Here is a 19577-nt window from a genome sequence, read left to right on the forward strand (position 1 = left end):
GGTGGCTGTGAGGGGTAGGGGTCAGGAAAGATGGAAGCAAGGTTTCTAATGGGCGGAGGCAGACGGGGGAAGAGGCAAAGGTGGCGTGCCACAGCTGAAGGGGGACCAGATGGTTCATGGGTGTTTGTCTTCGCCCTCAACGATTAGTGAAGTCCTCCCATGGTTCCCATGTTTTGAGAAATTGTTGATATGGGTCTCGCACTTGTGCCGTAAGCTTATCCATGAGTTGGGTCTCCTTGATATAACGGGTAACTCTATCGTGTGGTGGCATGTCAACCTGGAGCAACGTTTATGCAATGGCTCTTCTGGCAGCTAGATTTATTTTGTTAAGGAGTTTCTGCTCTCTGTTGGTGAGATTGTCCAGTGGTTTCGCTATGAGGAAAGTCCAGGGGGGTTTGTTCCATTCTTGATATATAGATTGCTTAATTGTAGAGTGAACCGGAAACGTGGGTCTGTTAGGCTTTAGATCCTCAAAATATCTGCTTCTCACGTGTCCGATTTTTCTTCAGTTAGGCTGAGGGTATCCCCCTTATCAGGGTAATCAATAGACCTGTATTCCAAGGATCTGGAAGTTTATTCTACTTCCTCATCATCTTCCTCTAAAATTCCAAGTTATCTGAATCTTCTTCTGAGCATGAAGACTGAGGTTCTGCTCGGTGTCTTTTGGATGACCCCATTTTATCAGAGGTAGATTTAAAACCCTCTGCAATTGCTTGTGAAATCCATTGATTTAGATCATACTGCAGGGAACTCTAATGGGAAGCATCCTCTACGTCCATTAAGCAAGCTCTGCAAAGATTCTTCCCATCTGGGGCAGATACATAGCAATTTATGCATCTATTAGTTTTATCCTTAGCCTTCCTGGGTGGGGAGTTTTTCCAGAGTTTTGCTGGGGCTGAAATAAGAAGCCATATAAAAACATATATTACTGGCTTATACTGGCACTCATTTATAACCCCCATAAAAATATATTTTCTAGAGGAAGAGGGAGAAGTCATATTATACAGATATATTATACAACTTTCCTTGAGAATAGATATTTTATTTAGATTTCTTCTCCTCATAAATCTCCTATAGACACCTATAAACTTTACTTAATGGTTTGTATCAAATTGTGTGTTTCTAGATATCCTTTAATCTCACAATCTCTTAAATCAAACAATTTCCCACCCCTAGTGGAAAAAAGCACACAAAAAAAAACCTTTATATAATTTTCTCTCTTAATTCTACATTTTCACTAGTTTCGTAATCAATAAATGTTGTATTTATTTCCTTATCTCCTCATACAGCTTCTTATAGTGTTGATATATATCTACATAAAAATGTGTGCCAAATAGCATTTTTTTGCTCACACATTCTCCTATTATTTAACCATGTTCCGTCTTTCGTAAATATGTATTAGTGAGGAAAAACACCCCAGAAAAATATAAGAAAAAGAAAGAAAAGGAGCCTCCATACCGTTTTCTATATTTTACTTCTTTGCTTTCCTAAATAATAAATGTTTTATTTATATTACTTCTTTATCTCTTCATTAACCTCCTTATAAGTGCTAATATGCTTTTACATATTAATGTGCATCAAAAATCATCTTTAATTAAAATATATTTCCAAGTGTATAATTGTCACCCATTTCCTATTATTGAAAATTTCCACCCTAAGTGAATTTATATTAGTGAGAAAAAACGACTTTTATTCATTTTTTTAATCTTATTTCTTACCCTTTATGACTTCTCTAAGTAATAAATGTCCTCATAGACCTCCTTGTAAGTGCTAATATACTTTCATATCACAATGTGCATCAAAAATCATCTTTTACTTAGATATATTTCCAAGTGTCCGAACGTCACGTGTCCTATTATTGATCAAATTTCCATCCTAAGTGAATTTATATTTTTATTAAATACCTTCCTAAACAATTAATTTTGTTCACATGGATCCATTTCCCCCCTCCTTTAAGTGTTAATATGTTTTTGCTTATTATGGTATACCAAATACAAGCTTCTACTTTTGTATTTTTCTTAACACCAATAATATTACTTCTCCTAATTATAAACAACTTTCCGGAAGAAAAAAAACAACAAAAAAAACACACAAAAAAGAACAACACACTGTTGTGGATTTCTTACACTGAACAAAATTATGAATGCAACACTTTTGCTTTTGCCCCCATTTTTCATTTTGCCCCAATATTGCCCCCATATTTCTCTCAAATAATGTTCACAAATCTGTCTAAATCTGTGTTAGTGAGCACTTCTCCTTTGCCAAGATAATCCATCGACCTCACAGGTGTGGCATATCTAGATGCTGATTAGACAGCATGATTATTGCAAAGGTGTGCTTACCACAATAAAAGGCCACGACGACGACTGCTGGAGACCCAAGCAGTCCCCCTGCAGCAGCTCCTGCCACCCCGGCCCTCCAGGGCCATGTGATCACCATGATCACATCGCCGCAATAGGACTCAGGCAGTCCCCCAGGCTGCTAAAAAGTAAAAAAATAAAGCTTGAAAGCAGGGAATCCCTCAAATCTATATTCGGGGAAATTTTGAATCCCTTAACTCCTCACTTACCGACCGATTCGTTCTATGACCGGATCGTAGGAACGGAACCTGGTCGGTAAGTTAAGAGTGTCTGTATTATATATGTATAATATATTATTAAATAATTAAAGCATTTCATAATATATTATACATATATATGATTTCATTATAAGGGTAATCATATATGTGAATTATATATGTATAATATATTATAAAATGCTATAATTATAAAATATACACACACACACACACACACAAAAGTATTATATGGTCTCATATATGGTCTCAAAAGGCAACACAGACCCAGCAAACTAATCTGGCAAACTGAATCGTGCAAGCCCTATATTGACCCTGTAAACTTTCCAAAACACCATAAAACCTGTACATGGGGGTATTGCTTAAACTTGGGAGACTTTGCTGAACACAAATATGAGTGTTTAAAATAGTAAAACTTGGCGTGGCCTAACCACAGGAGCGGATAGTCGCATGGCCCCAGAGCTCCGGCCAAACGATAAGCAAAAACCCTAAAAAACCCTAAAAATCGAGGCAAAGGGCACCCAAATAGCCCCTACTACAGATTTAATGGGCAAGAAAATTAAAAGGCTCAAACCCGACCGGCCCCAATAGGGGCGAAGCATCGGGGACCTCTGGCAGCAGGCACGCGGCGCCCAGGAGGCCGCAATGGCGTCCCTTCATGGAGGCTGCTCCGACTTCTCCGACGGAGTGTCGGAGGAGGAAGACTGAGACCACATACTGGCAACAGTAAGGCGGCCAGCAGCGAAAATGGAGCCCCTGCACAAGGCACCCGATGCCGCCCCAGTGACACTGGCAGCCATCAGGGAGATCATGGCGGATTTCCAAACGAAAATCTCAGCGGATGTGGCCTTGCTTCGAAAAAGACCTGCGGGGACTGACAGGCCGTCTCGGTGAGATGGAACATACTACTCAGACCCACACAAAACAAATCACCGAACTACAGCAGAAAGTAGAAGAGCTCACAGAACAGAGCCGCAAGTATGAAAACAAATTTGATGCACTCGAAGATAAGCAGACAAACCTAAAACTCAGGGGAGTAGGGATGTCGGTACCACCGGAGTTTGCTAGGCGCCTCCTGACAGCCATACTTACGCCAAAGCAATGCAACTAGAGGGAATATTCCGACTCCCAATACCTGCCAAGGCACCACCCGCAGCCCCGGGGAGACAAACCCTCACGGCTGGAATCCCGAGGCCACACGGGACTTTGTACCCAGGGTCAAGGCCCACACCTCCCGAGCTGAGGCCACAACCTGATCACGCTGAGGGCCAGCCCGGCGAAACCGGGATGACCCCTAACAACACCTGGCCCCAAACACCCCTGGACTCCATCCCTTCGGTTGGGCACAGACTGATAGAGAACCCACAAACCGGAGAACACAGAGGTATAGTCCTAAAGCCTCTATTATCAGAGACAAGACAACGCTCTGGTCTACAGCGCTAGAAATTACGGATAATCTGATAACCGTACGTAAGACTCAAGGACTGACAGGTTATCTTTGCTTATGTGGTTCCTTAATTTTACTGAGACGCCTGTTTTCGATGTTCAGCGCAAATGACATATATAATCTCTGTTTACCAGGGTCTCTTTACTGTTACCACGGCTGCGTACAGTTGTTATTTCATCCCTCCCCTTTTTATTTTTTATTTTTTTTCCCCTGTCTTAAGTTCTGTTCCACCACTGCCTCAGCTATGCAATTTAGCACCACGTACACGGCCACTCTGTAATTGCCACAGTGATTAAAAGTCCCAGCAAACTGTTGGCCGCAATAATGCAACGCCAACACTGAGCAACCCCACTTTCATACCCCATGCCGTCAATCACTCACTTGCACACACGACCAGCTGGAGGCCGTCACCTCCCTGTGGCCACAAGGGTCCCCCTGGCACGTACACCTGTATGCCAACAACAAGGTACCACTCAATCAAACAAGCAATTACTAAGTTCTCACCTGAGACCCACACATAAGGTATCACACTCTGATACGCGCCCACAAAACCAACTGGCCCCATACACTCCCTCAGTTAACCTCACCAGATGCTTTTGACATGTCAGTTCGGCAGGCCCACAAGGGCATGGACCCCAACTGTGCCCCTCTATTATACAGACCGCTAGAGCAGTACATAGGAACTGGCCATTCGATGTGACCCTTACAGCGCTCTAATACATAGGCACGCCATCCCGCAAATCTTTTGGCAATTATGTCAAACTAGTGCAGCGTCCTCTTAAAGGAAAGGCCAACCGACACTTGACTGCACTAGAATCGTACTATCCACGTTCCACATACTAGGTTTGTTTTTTTCCACTGTCTAATCCCCATACATTTATAGCCAAAAATGTTGTACTATATACTCATCACTCACTTGTGCAATACTGTATGAACGCTGAATAACTATTTACCTACAAATGTACCATTACTCAAATGCCATATTGTGCAAATGCTTAATATGTAATATATCTCTAGCTAATCAAGTGTGACTGAGTAATTGCATGCCTACCAGCTTAGCCAGAACGCACTCAGACTCCCGGGGATGGGACTTTGTGTCTGGTCTAGTGTGCATTGGGCATGGTGCCCTCTTCCGGTTTTCTGGGAACACTCAATACTTACTCTTCGCACAGTTCCCACAAAGAGAACTGGGTGAAGGCTACCATCCTGATGCTCCATAACCTCATGTTGCCTGAACCCACATTGTTCATAGTATAATTTAATATGCTCCTACCATGCTGTTTAGAGGATGCTGAGATGATCTTCTTTACTTACTCTTACTGTTTATACATGTTACCCCATAGATATAAAGACCAGAGATGTGCTAGCACTAATGTTTCTGCAGCGACCTATCAAACTAAGCTGGAAAAGGTTAATCTGCCCATACTGGGTTTTCCTGTAGGAGGCTGCTGTGATAATATTTTAGACCTACTCTTATTGTGTTAATCCATGTTACCCCATACTAGTCATACTAACCAGTGGTACGCTAGTGCTGATATTTTTGCAGCGATTGCTAAAACTAAGCTGGAAGCGAGAAATTAATCACCAACTCAGTTTATATTTAGCGGTGTAACTTTACAATGTCACTATGTTCAACGTAAAAACGTGCCTGTCTAACGAATGTCACAACCTATGTTATGTACTGTACTTATACATACCTTGATACCGTTGTTGTGGCGAACCAAGGCGGTTTGTTAAACTTGTGCACAACAAAAAATAAAGAATTAAAAAAAAAAAAAAATAGTAAAACTCATCAGGATGATGAAATCACCAATAAAAGTGCAGTTTTTGTGTAAAAAAATGCAAAAAAACAAATATGAACGCTAACTTTGGCCAGCGTTTCTGACTAAGTGGCTACTACAAAAGACTGGACATAGCCCAATTTGAATATTGTGGGTTTTACAAATGGTATGCCTTGATGGGTTAATTTTCATTCCTGGGCTGCTATACGGTCTCAAAGGCAAAATAGGCCCAGCAAACCAATCTGGCAAATTTCAATGTGCAAACGTGGAAAAGGTAAAAGTCCTACATTTGACCCCTGTAGGTTTGCAAAAAAACATAAAACCTGTACACTGGGGGCACCGTTGTACTTGGGAGAAGTTTCTCAACACATATTGGGGTGTTCTTTATCAGTAACACATTAGGAACTGAGAATTCATGCCTAAAGTACAATATGAGAGAAAAATAACACCCCAAAAGTTTCACAAAGACGGACAGTAGAATTAGTGCATGGAAAGTGTTAAAAGACCAACATCACGCCATACTGAGCAGTCGCATGGTCGGTGAGCTCCTCTCTTAAAACTAAATTAAACGACAAAACCACGGGCTCACCGACGCCTTACCGACACTAAAAGGGACCCAAGAAAGCTGAAAGCACACCGGATTGTTGCCGGTGCAATCGAGTGACGCACGGAGAGTGAAAACCAGATGCTGGAAAACTGCGGCCTAGCGAGACCCGGGCAGGAGGAACGGCCGACCTCCTAGACGGGAATCAAAAGACCCTGCAAGGTATTGAGCTTCGAGCTTAACTCTCTTCCCCCCCCCCCCTTTGGACCGGTGGGGGATATCCCGGTCTGCACAAGCTTGCAATCAGTGGCAATAGCGATCCCCCCGGCTGCAACAGACCTTGCCAACCCACTACCGCACAACACAAGATGGCGGCTGTCTTCTGGCAGAGTGAACCCAGACACACACAGTCTGAAGCGCTCCAGCTCAGCCCCACGGAACAAGCCTGGCGGAGGCTGGAGAAATTCATTGAGAGGCTCTGGGAGCCAGTGGCAATACACCCGCAGCCCACATCACCTCAACTCCGAGGAGTGACTCGTGAGAACGGGACCAGGCTGAAAGAGAAGCCCTCCCCAAGCATTATCACCTCGCGGCCACCACAACCCACGACGGTGAGCCCACCAGCGCCGGGGGCCAAGGGACGCAAAAACCCAAAGCACCATGCATACAGATCGCAGCCTAACCGCTGCAGATAGCGCCGGCACAACAGAGCCACCCGCCACTCCCCTCCACAGCAGAATACGTACCCTCAGCGACACCAAGACTGTGGTGTGCGGAAACCAACCCGCCACCAGAGCGGGAGAAGCGACCCGCGCCGAACACAGGGTGTCCCAGCCAGCCTACAGCATTTGCAGCACAGCCTGACCTCCCATACGCCGGACAGGGGGACCGAGATACCCGAACATGGAATGAACTGTCCACGATGGCATGCACGGGGTATTGGTTGAAGACCACTAACACTGCCTCCCTCTGCGCCCCTTATGTTGCCTGCCAAACGGACTGACCTGGGACAAACCTCACGGGAACCCAAACAGTTCCTTTCAAGCTTGTGGTTTATATTTGATCTCTCATAACCTAGAAAGCAATGTTACCTTGTTAAATTTGTATTTCAGCGTAGTGATGCCTTAGTTTAACCATATATGTTGAAGCTCAAGTAATTTTCAGCATCCCAGAGGCTTACTAGTTCTTAACACTTGGGCAGACCCTGTTCAGTAAAGACGTCTAATCATGCTTCCCTAGTATCACAGCGCTGCCTGATAACCAATCTGACACGCTGATATCCTGTGGCAGCCTGCCCTTGTAACACCTAGCAAGACACACAGTTCCCTACCCAACTACTAACCTGTTTATCTTACCATATGCTCTTCCTACATTTAAACATATAAAAATTGTGCAGAACCACTACCGCAATGTTTGCAATGTTATAGTATTCTAACGCGTACTACTGTTTTTGTGGCAAGCCAAACCTATTATGTAAGATGTGCACAACAAAAATAAAGAATAAAAAAAAAAAAAAAAGACCAACATTAGGAGGGGGCGGGGCCTAACCATTATGGCGACGAGACGTGTCTCCCCAGGGCTCCCGCTTAACTATGTCGATACAATACAAGAGCTGAGAGCCCCACTGTTGCTGTACAGAACGTCCTGGCGAGGATCAACAGACACTTTAAAAGGTTCTGGAAGCTGCTGGAGCGCAGGCTATATCAACCTGCCCCACCACTCTGACCCTCCTGAGCAGACACCACGACCAAACCGGCGGCCAGCGGCCCAGCGCCATGGCGCCCAGTCGGCGCCACGGGAGACGAAGAAGCCTCGCTTACCGCCGGGCCACCCACACACACGGCTCAGGCGAATCATTAAAAGCAAGCAACGCAGAGGAGATCCTTATGCGGCAACGCAAAGTCCAAAGCTGAAACTCCGGCGCAAGCGGCAGCACCTCGGCCCTAACCTGCTGGGAGAAAAGACCCTGCTGCAACGCGGAAGATACCCTGTGATGGAACCGAAACGCTATCTCCTAGACATCTACCCAGACCCTTTCGGATGATCCAGCATGCACCAGCAAACACCAACCGTACTACATCTGTCGCCTGATGGGCCACTGGCAGCCCTGCATGAACTGTATTTACATGGAAGCTTGCAACCCAACCGGGGAATAGGCTGACAGACTGCCTGACTGTATGGGTATGCCAGGCTTACTGCCAGGACAGATCACTCCTCCATTGCCAGTGCTGAATGGCTTATTTACCCAGCTCTCTTTACCACCAGTTGACGTTTAAATGTTTTTACTAGCTTAAGCCTGCCATGTCTTTCCCTACCATTTACTCTCACATTCTTCTCATGCTAACTTAGCTTTACATAAAGGCTCCCATTCCATGCATCGCTATAATTTCGACTGTATCCCCTAAATGTTGATCCAGTGCAGACTCACACTTATGATTAGCCTTAAAACTATACCTAACCTGTGCTATTCTAGTCTAGACCTGTCGATAGTATATACAAGGCAGATTTCCCATTTATGCTCAATTAAGACCAACTGTGTTAATGCATATAGCGTGATGTAACATGTTTAAGCTATCTCACCTTAAAGACCTAAAACGACAGTACCAGATATTGTTATATTAACTCCTTAAAAATGTGCATGTAAGACAGGAAAGCCCACATGATAATCACTATGCCTACTCACTGTCTACTTTTTCTCTCAACAAAACTTAAAAATTGTGCCGTATATTAGTATGCCATGTTTTGAATGTTATGCCGGTTAACGCTTACGACAGTTATCGTGGCTGAATAAGCCTATTGTTATACCATGCACAACAGAAAATAAAAAATAAATAAAAGACCAACATTATAAATACCCTAGGGTGTCTACTTTTCAAAAATATATGGTTTGATGGGAGTAAATTACATTGGCCGGCTTCAAAAATGTCCCAAATAGGACATGTGTGCATGATGACCAGCTGTGAAAATTTTAAGTTGGAAAACTGGAATGCACACCCTCCAAATAAGGTATTTTAGCCTCCAGAGAACCAGACACACCTATACATGGGGGTATCACTGTACTCAGGAGCTGAACACATAGTGGGGTGTTCTTTGGCAGTAACCCTTAAAGTTCTCTATGTGTGTCAAAAAAAACACACCATTTTTAAAAAAATAATAATTTGGCATAGATTGGTGTTAAAATGGTTGCATGAAAAGAGTCAAAATATCCTAAGTTTAATACCTTAGGTCAGTGATGGCGAACCTATGGCACGCGTGCCACAGGTGGCACGCCGAGCCCCCTCTGTGGGCACGCGGCCACAGGTCGCTGAAGGGAGGGAGGGTGCGCTCTGCCGGCGCAAGTGGCCGCCTTAGGGTGCACCTGCCCGGCGGGCGCAAAACCGGAGTGACCGGCAGGAGGTGAGCGCATAGCGCTCCCTCCTGCCAGGCACTCTGTCTAGCGTGGCCGAGCGCGCCGCGGTACAGCAACTTATGTTTCCTGTACCCGGGCGGACGGAAATGGAGTGCTCACAGAGGGAGCACTTCCTGTCCGGCTGGGTACAGGAAACTGAGCTCCGCAGTGCGCTCAGCCACGCTACAAGGTAGGAGACCAAGGACAAGTGGGGAAGTGTGGGAAAACTAAGGGAGGGATGGGAGGAGGAAGAAAATTGAAGGGGGATGAAAACTAAGGGAGTGATGGGAGGAGGAAGAAAATTGAAGGGGGATGAAAACTAAGGGAGGGATGGGAGGAGGAAGAAAATGGGAGGAGGAAGAAAACTGAGGGAGAGATGGGAGGAGGAAGAAAACTGAGCAGTCTGTGTGTGTGTGTGTGTGTGTGTGTGTACACTCAGCAGTCTGTGTGTGTGTGTGTGTGTGTACACTCAGCAGTCTGTGTGTGTGTGTGTGTGTGTACACTCAGCAGTCTGTGTGTGTGTGTGTGTGTGTGTGTACACACTCAGCAGTCTGTGTGTGTGTGTGTACACTCAGCAGTCTGTGTGTGTGTGTGTGTGTGTGTACACTCAGCAGTCTGTGTGTGTGTGTGTGTGTGTGTGTGTGTGTGTGTGTACACTCAGCAGTCTGTGTGTGTGTGTGTGTGTGTGTGTGTGTACACTCAGCAGTCTGTGTGTGTGTGTGTGTGTGTGTGTGTACACTCAGCAGTCTGTGTGTGTGTGTGTGTGTGTGTGTGTGTGTACACTCAGCAGTCTGTGTGTGTGTACACTCAGCAGTCTGTGTGTGTGTGTGTGTGTGTACACTCAGCAGTCTGTGTGTGTGTGTGTGTGTGTGTGTGTACACTCAGCAGTCTGTGTGTGTGTGTGTGTGTGTGTGTACACTCAGCAGTCTGTGTGTGTGTGTGTGTGTGTGTGTACACTCAGCAGTCTGTGTGTGTGTGTGTGTGTGTGTGTACACTCAGCAGTCTGTGTGTGTGTGTGTGTGTACACTCAGCAGTCTGTGTGTGTACACTCAGCAGTCTGTGTGTGTACACTCAGCAGTCTGTGTGTGTGTGTGTGTGTGTGTGTACACTCAGCAGTCTGTGTGTGTGTGTGTGTGTGTACACTCAGCAGTCTGTGTGTGTGTGTGTGTGTGTGTACACTCAGCAGTCTGTGTGTGTGTGTGTGTGTGTGTGTGTACACTCAGCAGTCTGTGTGTGTGTGTGTGTGTGTGTGTGTACACTCAGCAGTCTGTGTGTGTGTGTGTGTGTGTGTGTACACTCAGCAGTCTGTGTGTGTGTGTGTGTGTGTGTGTACACTCAGCAGTCTGTGTGTGTGTGTGTGTGCGCGTACACTCAGCAGTCTGTGTGTGTGTGTGTGTGCGCGTACACTCAGCAGTCTGTGTGTGTGTGTGTGTGCGCGTACACTCAGCAGTCTGTGTGTGTGTGTGTGTGCGCGTACACTCAGCAGTCTGTGTGTGTGTGTTTGTGTGTGTGTGTGCGCGTACACTCAGCAGTCTGTGTGTGTGTGTTTGTGTGTGTGTGTGCGCGTACACTCAGCAGTCCGTGTGTGTGTGTGTGTGCGCGTACACTCAGCAGTCCGTGTGTGTGTGTGTGTGTGTGTACACTCAGCAGTCCGTGTGTGTACACTCAGCAGTCCGTGTGTGTACACTCAGCAGTCCGTGTACACTCAGCAGTCCGTGTGTGTACACTCAGCAGTCCGTGTGTGTACACTCAGCAGTCCGTGTGTGTACACTCAGCAGTCCGTGTGTGTACACTCAGCAGTCCGTGTGTGTACACTCAGCAGTCCGTGTGTGTACACTCAGCAGTCCGTGTGTGTACACTCAGCAGTCCGTGTGTGTACACTCAGCAGTCCGTGTGTGTACACTCAGCAGTCCGTGTGTGTACACTCAGCAGTCCGTGTGTGTACACTCAGCAGTCCGTGTGTGTACACTCAGCAGTCCGTGTGTGTACACTCAGCAGTCCGTGTGTGTACACTCAGCAGTCCGTGTGTGTACACTCAGCAGTCCGTGTGTGTACACTCAGCAGTCCGTGTGTGTACACTCAGCAGTCCGTGTGTGTACACTCAGCAGTCCGTGTGTGTACACTCAGCAGTCCGTGGGTGTACACTCAGCAGTCTGTGGGTGTGTACACTCAGCAGTCTGTGGGTGTGTGTACTCAGCAGTCTGTGGGTGTGTGTACTCAGCAGTCTGTGGGTGTGTGTACTCAGCAGTCTGTGGGTGTGTGTACTCAGCAGTCTGTGTGTGTGTGTACTCAGCAGTCTGTGTGTGTGTGTACTCAGCAGTCTGTGTGTGTGTGTACTCAGCAGTCTGTGTGTGTGTGTGTACTCAGCAGTCTGTGTGTGTGTGTACTCAGCAGTCTGTGTGTGTGTGTGTACTCAGCAGTCTGTGTGTGTGTGTACTCAGCAGTCTGTGTGTGTGTGTGTACGTACTCAGCAGTCTGTGTGTGTGTGTGTGTGTGTATTTAGCAGTCTGTGTGTGTATGTGTGTGTGTGTGTACTCAGCAGTCTGTGTGTGTATTCGTGTGTATTTAGCAGTCTGTGTGTGTATTCAGCAGTCTGCTAAATACACATACAGACAGACTGCTTAATACACATACAGACAGACTGCCGAGCACACACACAAACTGCTTAATACACACACAGAGATGTTAATTAGTTCGGACAACTGTATGAGTTTGTTTTTTCTAAACTTAAACCTCAGTATTCAGGTTTAATTGCCGTTTTGGCACTTTGAGGGGAAAAAAATTTGGCATGTATTATGGTCTGGGCACTCGGGCTCAAAAAGGTTCGCCATCACTGCCTTAGGTTGTCTTCTTTTAAAAAATATATACATGTGAAGAGTTATTCAGGGATTCCTGACAGATATCAGTGTTACAATGTAACGCGTTAATTTTTTTTTTTTGGGGGGGGGGGGGGGGGGAGAAATGGTTTGGAAATAGCAAAGTGCTACTTGTACTTATTGCCCTAGAACTTTCCAAAAAAGCTAAGAACATGTTAACATTTGGGTATTTCTAAAAAAAAAATATTTAGCATGGGTGTTTTTTGGCGGTTGTAGATGTGCAATAGATTTTTCTGGTCAAAGTTAGAAAAAGTGTGTTTTTTTTTTAAAACATTTTCATCATATTTTATAATTTTTTTTATAGAAGATTATATGATATAATGAAAATAATCGTAACTTTAAAAAGACCATTTAATTGTGAGAAAAACGGCATATAATATCTGTGGGTACAGTAAATGAGTAAGAGGAAAATTACAGCTAAACACAAACACCGCTAAACGTCACTTAGGGGTTAAAGGAACTCTTCTAGGAATCCTAAAATTTTCTCTTGTGTGATTTCTTCAGTTACATTTCTTATGCGTAGATTGCAGGGCCTTGACTTATCCTTAATGTCTGCCAATCTCTTTTTCAGGTTATTAATTTGTTTTATATGCGGTTTCTTTTCCTGCATTTCCAGGAATTCCATGTTTTCTTCTAGATTTTCACCTCTTTGGTAAGTGTGTAGAAAAGAGCCTTTTATTCGAGACTTTTATTGCCATTCATGACTTTTTATGTTTTATTGGTTTGGTAGCTGTAACTACCGAACACCGACCACCCCCCGGACTCATTATCTTCAAAGAGAGCTGTTGATTAAACGCTCTCTCTGGGTTTCTTGTTTGCACGAAAGGAGGCAGCGGCACTTGGTCGACAAGTGTCTGGAACTAAAATCAGACACTCGACTTCCCAAACACCGGTCAAAATATACAAACGCCTCCTTCTTTTTCCCGAACAGCCAGGAGAGTGCTGTTCAGCAGTTATCTTATCGTTACTCTATCGTGGATGCAAGGGGAGTGGGGAGGGAGATAATTGAGCCTGCCTAAGGCGGGACATCTCGGGCATGGGACCGCAAGGTTTGCAGGTCTATGTCCCTGGCATATGTATCATATGAGATCAAGAAGAACTACAAGTGGGGGTGTATATCCACCCACTCTGACATTGCTAGGTTTGTATGACACAAGAGATAGTATAAAATTAAAATAAACGGACAAATATAAGGTGGTTAAACAAAATAACATAACATTATAAACTTATTTGTTTATACACTGGTTGCGGTGTTGGAAAGTGTGGCAGTCCTCTGAATGGACAGGCGTCTGTTTCAGCTTAGGTCAGTCTAGCAGCCTTATCCGATGGTTGTTGTCGTCGTTGTGGTCTCGGGATGAATTCCACTACTGTGGAGGGATCCAGGTGAGACAGGTTGGTCGGGTTCTCTGTCTGAGCGGCTGAGAGGCCCAGTTGGTTGAAAAGAGAGTTTAGTTTTTGTGGGCTCCTTGCCCGGTGAGTAGTCCCTTGAAAAGTTATTGTGAGTAGCCTCGATTCCCCCCCCCCCCCCCCATCGGTAGGGGATGTTCTTGATGCGCAATTGTTGCAGTTGGGAGTGATTTGCGCCATGAGAGAGTGTTCCTCGTTAGGTCTGGGAACAAGGAGATGTGGGAATCCTCAAATATCAGCGGTGATCTCCCCCGGGCTGCTGCTAGCAAGGTGGCCTTGTCCTGAAGAGACTGAAATCGCACTATAAGGTCTGCGGTGGCCGTGGGTGGTGCTGCTGCGGGTTTCGGCAACCGGAATAGTCCGTCCAGTTTTATGTTTTTGGCTTGCTTGTGCTGTAGCAGTGTAGCCAGTAGGCGTCTAATGTAATGTGGGAGGTCAGGTAATCTGATGGTGTCAGGTATCCCTCTGATCTAAAGATTGTGTTTCCTTCTGTAATCCTCCAGGGCTTCCACTTTCTCAGTGGTGCTGATTTGCTGCTTTTGGAGGTCAGAGACCTTTTGCTCTAAAGTGTTTAGTCGGTTGTCCCGAGTACTTGCTGTGGTCTCGAGGAGGTCGAGCCTCGTGGTTGCACCCGCTATGGCGTCCATAAAGCAGGCTAGATCCATAGCTAAGTTCTGCATTTGTTTAGCGAACATGCTCTTTAGGAGGTCTGCAGTAATCGTATCGGCAGGCGGAGGCGGTTTGGTCATTCGCCCCGCGGGTCTGTACAGGGAAGGTCCCTCTCCCATGTCAGTATAGCCGTCGGAGGAGGAGTCCGAGAATCTTTCTTCCCCCAGCGCCATTTTCTCCCATGTGGCTTTCTGAGAGTTCCGCAGGAGGTCGCCAATATCATGGCTAGCAGGAGCTGTGTCCGCCCTGGGTTTCTTGTTTTTCCTGCCCATCATGGTGTCTTCTATGTGCAGCGGTTGTGTGTAGGTAAGTGCCCACTTTTCCACCAAAAATCAGTTATTTTGCCCGTTATGGCACAGAGCCTTCTGAGGTGCGTCCGCTCTGTTCGTTAGCTGGCTCCGCCCCCCGCTCTACAGTTTTGTACAGGTTTTTTTAATATTTAAAATGTTGTCTTATATACGTTTTGTATATTTTATAGTTGGAGTATTGTCTGGCCTTTATTCATCTGTTACCTTCCGCTATGATTTTTTGTTTAATTACCCAATATGTAATATACCAAGCGGTTTGTTTCTCCCCCCCCCCCCCTCTGGGTTTTTGCTCACTCATTCTCAGTATCTTGATTTCCGCTTTAGCCGTGTGGCGCCCCATCCATCCACGCCACTTCAATTACGGGCCAACTCTCTTTCCCTGCACTCCAGCAATAAAGCAGCAAGATGGTTCATATTTAATCTTGCCGGCCCCTTTCCAACCGCCTGCTTGGTTTTGTTTGTCTTGGAGGCACTAGTCTCCTGCAGAGTCTCTCCGAGTCACTCCGTCAGCTTCTCAAGGTGGGCCTCCGTAGTTCCCTGGCATTGTGATCCACGTGAGGGTGTGGCTTGTGTAAATTACGTAATCATGCCTCAATTTAAATAAATATTTTAATTTATAACAGACCAAATACACTCGTTCCCCCTGCTATATCTGTACAAGATTTAATTTATCAGCGTTCAAAAAGTGTAGTCAGGCTGGCTATATTGCATACATCTTGTCAAGTTAGAGCGGACATGGGTATATGAAGGACATGAGAGAAATCGGAGTGAGAGAAAATACAATTTGCATACAGGAAAATACTGAATTATATTGGCTGTGTGTGTGTGTGTGTTTGGATATACTAATGCAATCTTGATTTCACATTCCAAAAATAAAATTATTCGTTAATTTGTTCGGTGGTCTGTGAACAACTACTCTTTGATTATCTCAGTTTTGTGGAAATAAAGAAAAGAGAAGTCTATTTCAGCATTTATTGGGGTGAACAATGCAGCAGAGGTAAGTAAAAAAAAAAAAAAATGTGTTTACATCTGTTATACTACCACATTGTGATATTTCTTCCATTCCATGATGTTTAGGGTATCTAACTGAGAAATGTCATACTTGTGAACTTTGTTGCTTTGCAGACGACGACTTAAATCATTATATCTGTGACCATAAATGAACACAGTAAGAAACCTATAGAACATACAACATTTTTATTGCTAAGAACACTGAACATAGTAACAAAGTATTAAGCCACTGCTTTGCAGTTTATGAGAACTTTTTTTACTTTTAAAGTTGCAACTGCACAACGGTTACTCAAGAATTAATAAAACATTTAAAAAAATACAATGATTTACCTGCCCCAAGCGGATCTTTCTGTAGTTTTTGTGTCAACCGGGATGCATGATGATTCAACAACATTTGAACCATTCATCTTGTAACAAAAACCGCAGTTAGGATCCAACATGCATCCATTACAATAACTGTAAAAGAAAATACATGTATAGACATATATAATTTATGAATGCATAACAGTCAATATAGTGATTAAACTGCTAAAAACTTTGTGAGACAATTTCTCATTTAACCCTTAATTTTTTTTATGACATGTCTACCACATTTATGACTTAACTACACACTTTCTAAATTACAGATGTCACATTTTAAGCCCTTTGTCATAAACACCACTGCTCCCAGACAGGAATGCAAACTGCTTCAATGAGTGAAATGTTTAAACATTGATTTCTGCACTATTCCAAAAATAATGAGAATAGAAATAACAAAAAATAAAAATAATTATGAAAAAATAAATAAAAAAATCACACCTATAAGAGCTGCCACCACCAATGCAATTTGTAAGTAGGGTACTTTACCTCACAAAATTAGATTGAGAAGAAAACATGATTTAGCAGAAATTCCTAAGTAACTACAGTACTATTCTAAAAGTCTCTGTGGTAAGAGTCTCAAGGCATACAAATACATACACAGATGTACATACACCAACAGACAGACAAAGTAAAAAGGTATAAAATTAGAAGAAAAACTTTACTGTATTAGTAAAGCAGCAGTGTTTCTGTCCCAAGAGAGCTTTTGGAAAGAATACTTGAAATCCACTCTATATTCGATTTTATAGGTCAACTCTCTGAGGAGGAGCCAGGGGTTGCAGGAAATACAATTTTATGATGGACAATTAATGTGTACAAGTGCAATATATTTATATACAGGTGTTTCACATCATCTCTTCAGTAATTCCAAATCATTAATTTGAGAACAATATGATATATATATTTCATACATAATGCCTCCCAAAAAGCAAAACTAGCATCTAAAATCACTTCCAATCTTTAAGTAAACATTCCATCAATTAACTTACAATTTACATGCAATATATGTATATTGTACCCTACTGTAACATTGCAGTATTTGTGGCCCCAGGACATACTTGAAAATGAGAGAAATCTCAATGCATCCTTCCTTGTAAAATATTTGATAAATAAATAAAAAATGTGACCTACACATTTGTGTTATTATTTATGTCAATGTTTAACATACAGTTACATAGTTACATAGCTGAAAAGAGACTTGTGTCTATCAAGTTCAGCCTTCCTCACATTTGTTTTTGCTATTGATCCAAAAGAAGGCAAAAAAAAAATAACAGTTTGAAGAACTTCCAATTTTGCAACAAACTAGGAAAAAAAATCCTTCTTGACCCCAGAATGGCAGTCAGATTTATCCTTGGATCAAGCAGCTATTACCCTACATTGAAAAATTACATCCTTGAATATTCTGTTTTTGCAAGTATGCATCTAGTTGCTGTTTGAACATCTGTATGGACTATGATAAAACCACTTCTTCAGGCAGAGAACTCCACAGCCTTATTGTTCTTACAGTAAAAAAACAACTTAATTTTGCCTTAGTCAAAATCTTCTTTCTTCCAGTCTAAACGCATGACCTCGTGTCCTATGTAAAGTCCGGTTTGTGAATAGATTCCCCCACAATGGTTTGTATTGGCCCCGAATATATTTGTATAATGTTATCAAATCCCCTCTCAGGCAACATTTTTTCTAAACTAAAGAGGTTTAAATGTGTTAACCTTTCTTCATAGCGGATATGTTCCATTCCTTTTATTATATATATATATATATATATATTTCTTATTAATTTTATATATCTACTTATATTTTAACCCAATATAGATTTCTAGACCTTATATATTTGCCTTCCTAAATTAGTTACTCCTCATTATATTTATTTAAACTATGTCATTAGGTAATTGTCCATGTTATTGGCTGCTTATTTTGCTAATTAGCTTATTTTTTTGTTTAAGATGTAACTTCAAAATAATGGTGTTATTTTATTTGCACTATCAGTTTACAAAAAATACTATTTTCAAGTATACTCATAAGTGTATTAAAATCTGAGTAGTTTTTCATGCCTGATCGCTTATACTTTCCTTTTCTCTGTTTACATTTAGACTGATTATTGAGGCAAAAAGGAAGTTGCCAGGATCTGAACTGCCGACTAATACAGAGCCATTATGGCGTAAGAATAATCTTAATGCTCTCAGACTTAACTAAGAACTGGCCCATCAGACGTGTGACATCAAGAACCGGACCATCAGACGCGTGACGTCACAAATACAGAACCTGCAGGGTTTAAAACTGGATTACTCCAGCCGCAAGATACCAACTGAGAAAGTAGATTTATCACAGTAAAATGTATATTTGAGGGCAGCAGTGAGCTTGAGGACATTTGTCTTTTTGTTTGTATATGCAGTAAAGTGGCTTTTTATGAAAGTAATAAAGTTCTCTTTAACTTATATCGTTCTCACCGCCTTTAGTCTGCTGCTGGGTTCCAAGGGTGGTGCTATCCCTATATTGCACAATGCCATTCATATTTCAGTCAGTATCCATAGGCTCTTATCCAAATGAGTGAGTTTCTTCTCAATTTATATCTACATGTCTGCTACTCAGTACAGTCTGTACTATTAGCTATCTATGTGTGTGTGTGGGGGGGAGGGGGGTTCTGAGGAAATCATGCAGCATGATCATTCATCCAGGTGTAGTGAATCCTTTAAAGATATCAACTGCTACACAACCTAGAGCCAGGTGTAGCTATGCTCTATAACATGTTAGTTGCCCGTTGGGAGTGAAAAGATATATTTAGTAGATTTTCACTATTTTTCTTTTTTTCAGTTTTCGTTTTTATGTCCTATTCCTGAAGGATGTTCCTGGTATGCAGTGGTTAGTATCTACCAATTGTGGTGCAAGGAAAGACAACCAATTAAAAGTGTCAGGCAACAAAAAATCTGATCCATGGAGGTCCCACCTTGCAACTTGAAGGACTTAAAGGATCTTCTGCTAATGCCCGATTCCATGGGACATATTCAAATGTGTTGTGGAGTCTATGCCTCAACGCATCAGAGCTGTTTTTGCTCTGAGGGGGACCTACACAATATTAGGCAGGTGGTTTTAATATGGGACGGATTAGTGTATGTATGTGTGTGTGTATATGGTTTCATGCAAATTCTGGATGAATGTAAACTTTTTTTGGGTTTTTTGTATTTGCCCCGTTTAGTACCATTTTTTTTTCTTACTC

At 43.3% G+C, this 19577-nt stretch overlaps 1 protein-coding gene across 1 annotated transcript in view; it reads right to left on the minus strand.

Moving 5' to 3' along the window:
• The window catches only part of SLC2A13 (solute carrier family 2 member 13), a 282474-nt gene that overhangs the window by 45126 nt on the left and 217771 nt on the right, over positions 1-19577 (minus strand). The window contains exon 7 of the mRNA XM_063448079.1: positions 16337-16462. Within this exon, the coding sequence (XP_063304149.1) occupies positions 16337-16462 (126 nt within the window). The remainder of the gene's footprint in view (positions 1-16336; positions 16463-19577) is intronic.

This window comes from Pelobates fuscus, chromosome 3, assembly GCF_036172605.1.
Source record: "Pelobates fuscus isolate aPelFus1 chromosome 3, aPelFus1.pri, whole genome shotgun sequence".
In the NCBI taxonomy this organism is placed as follows: Eukaryota; Metazoa; Chordata; class Amphibia; order Anura; family Pelobatidae; genus Pelobates; species Pelobates fuscus.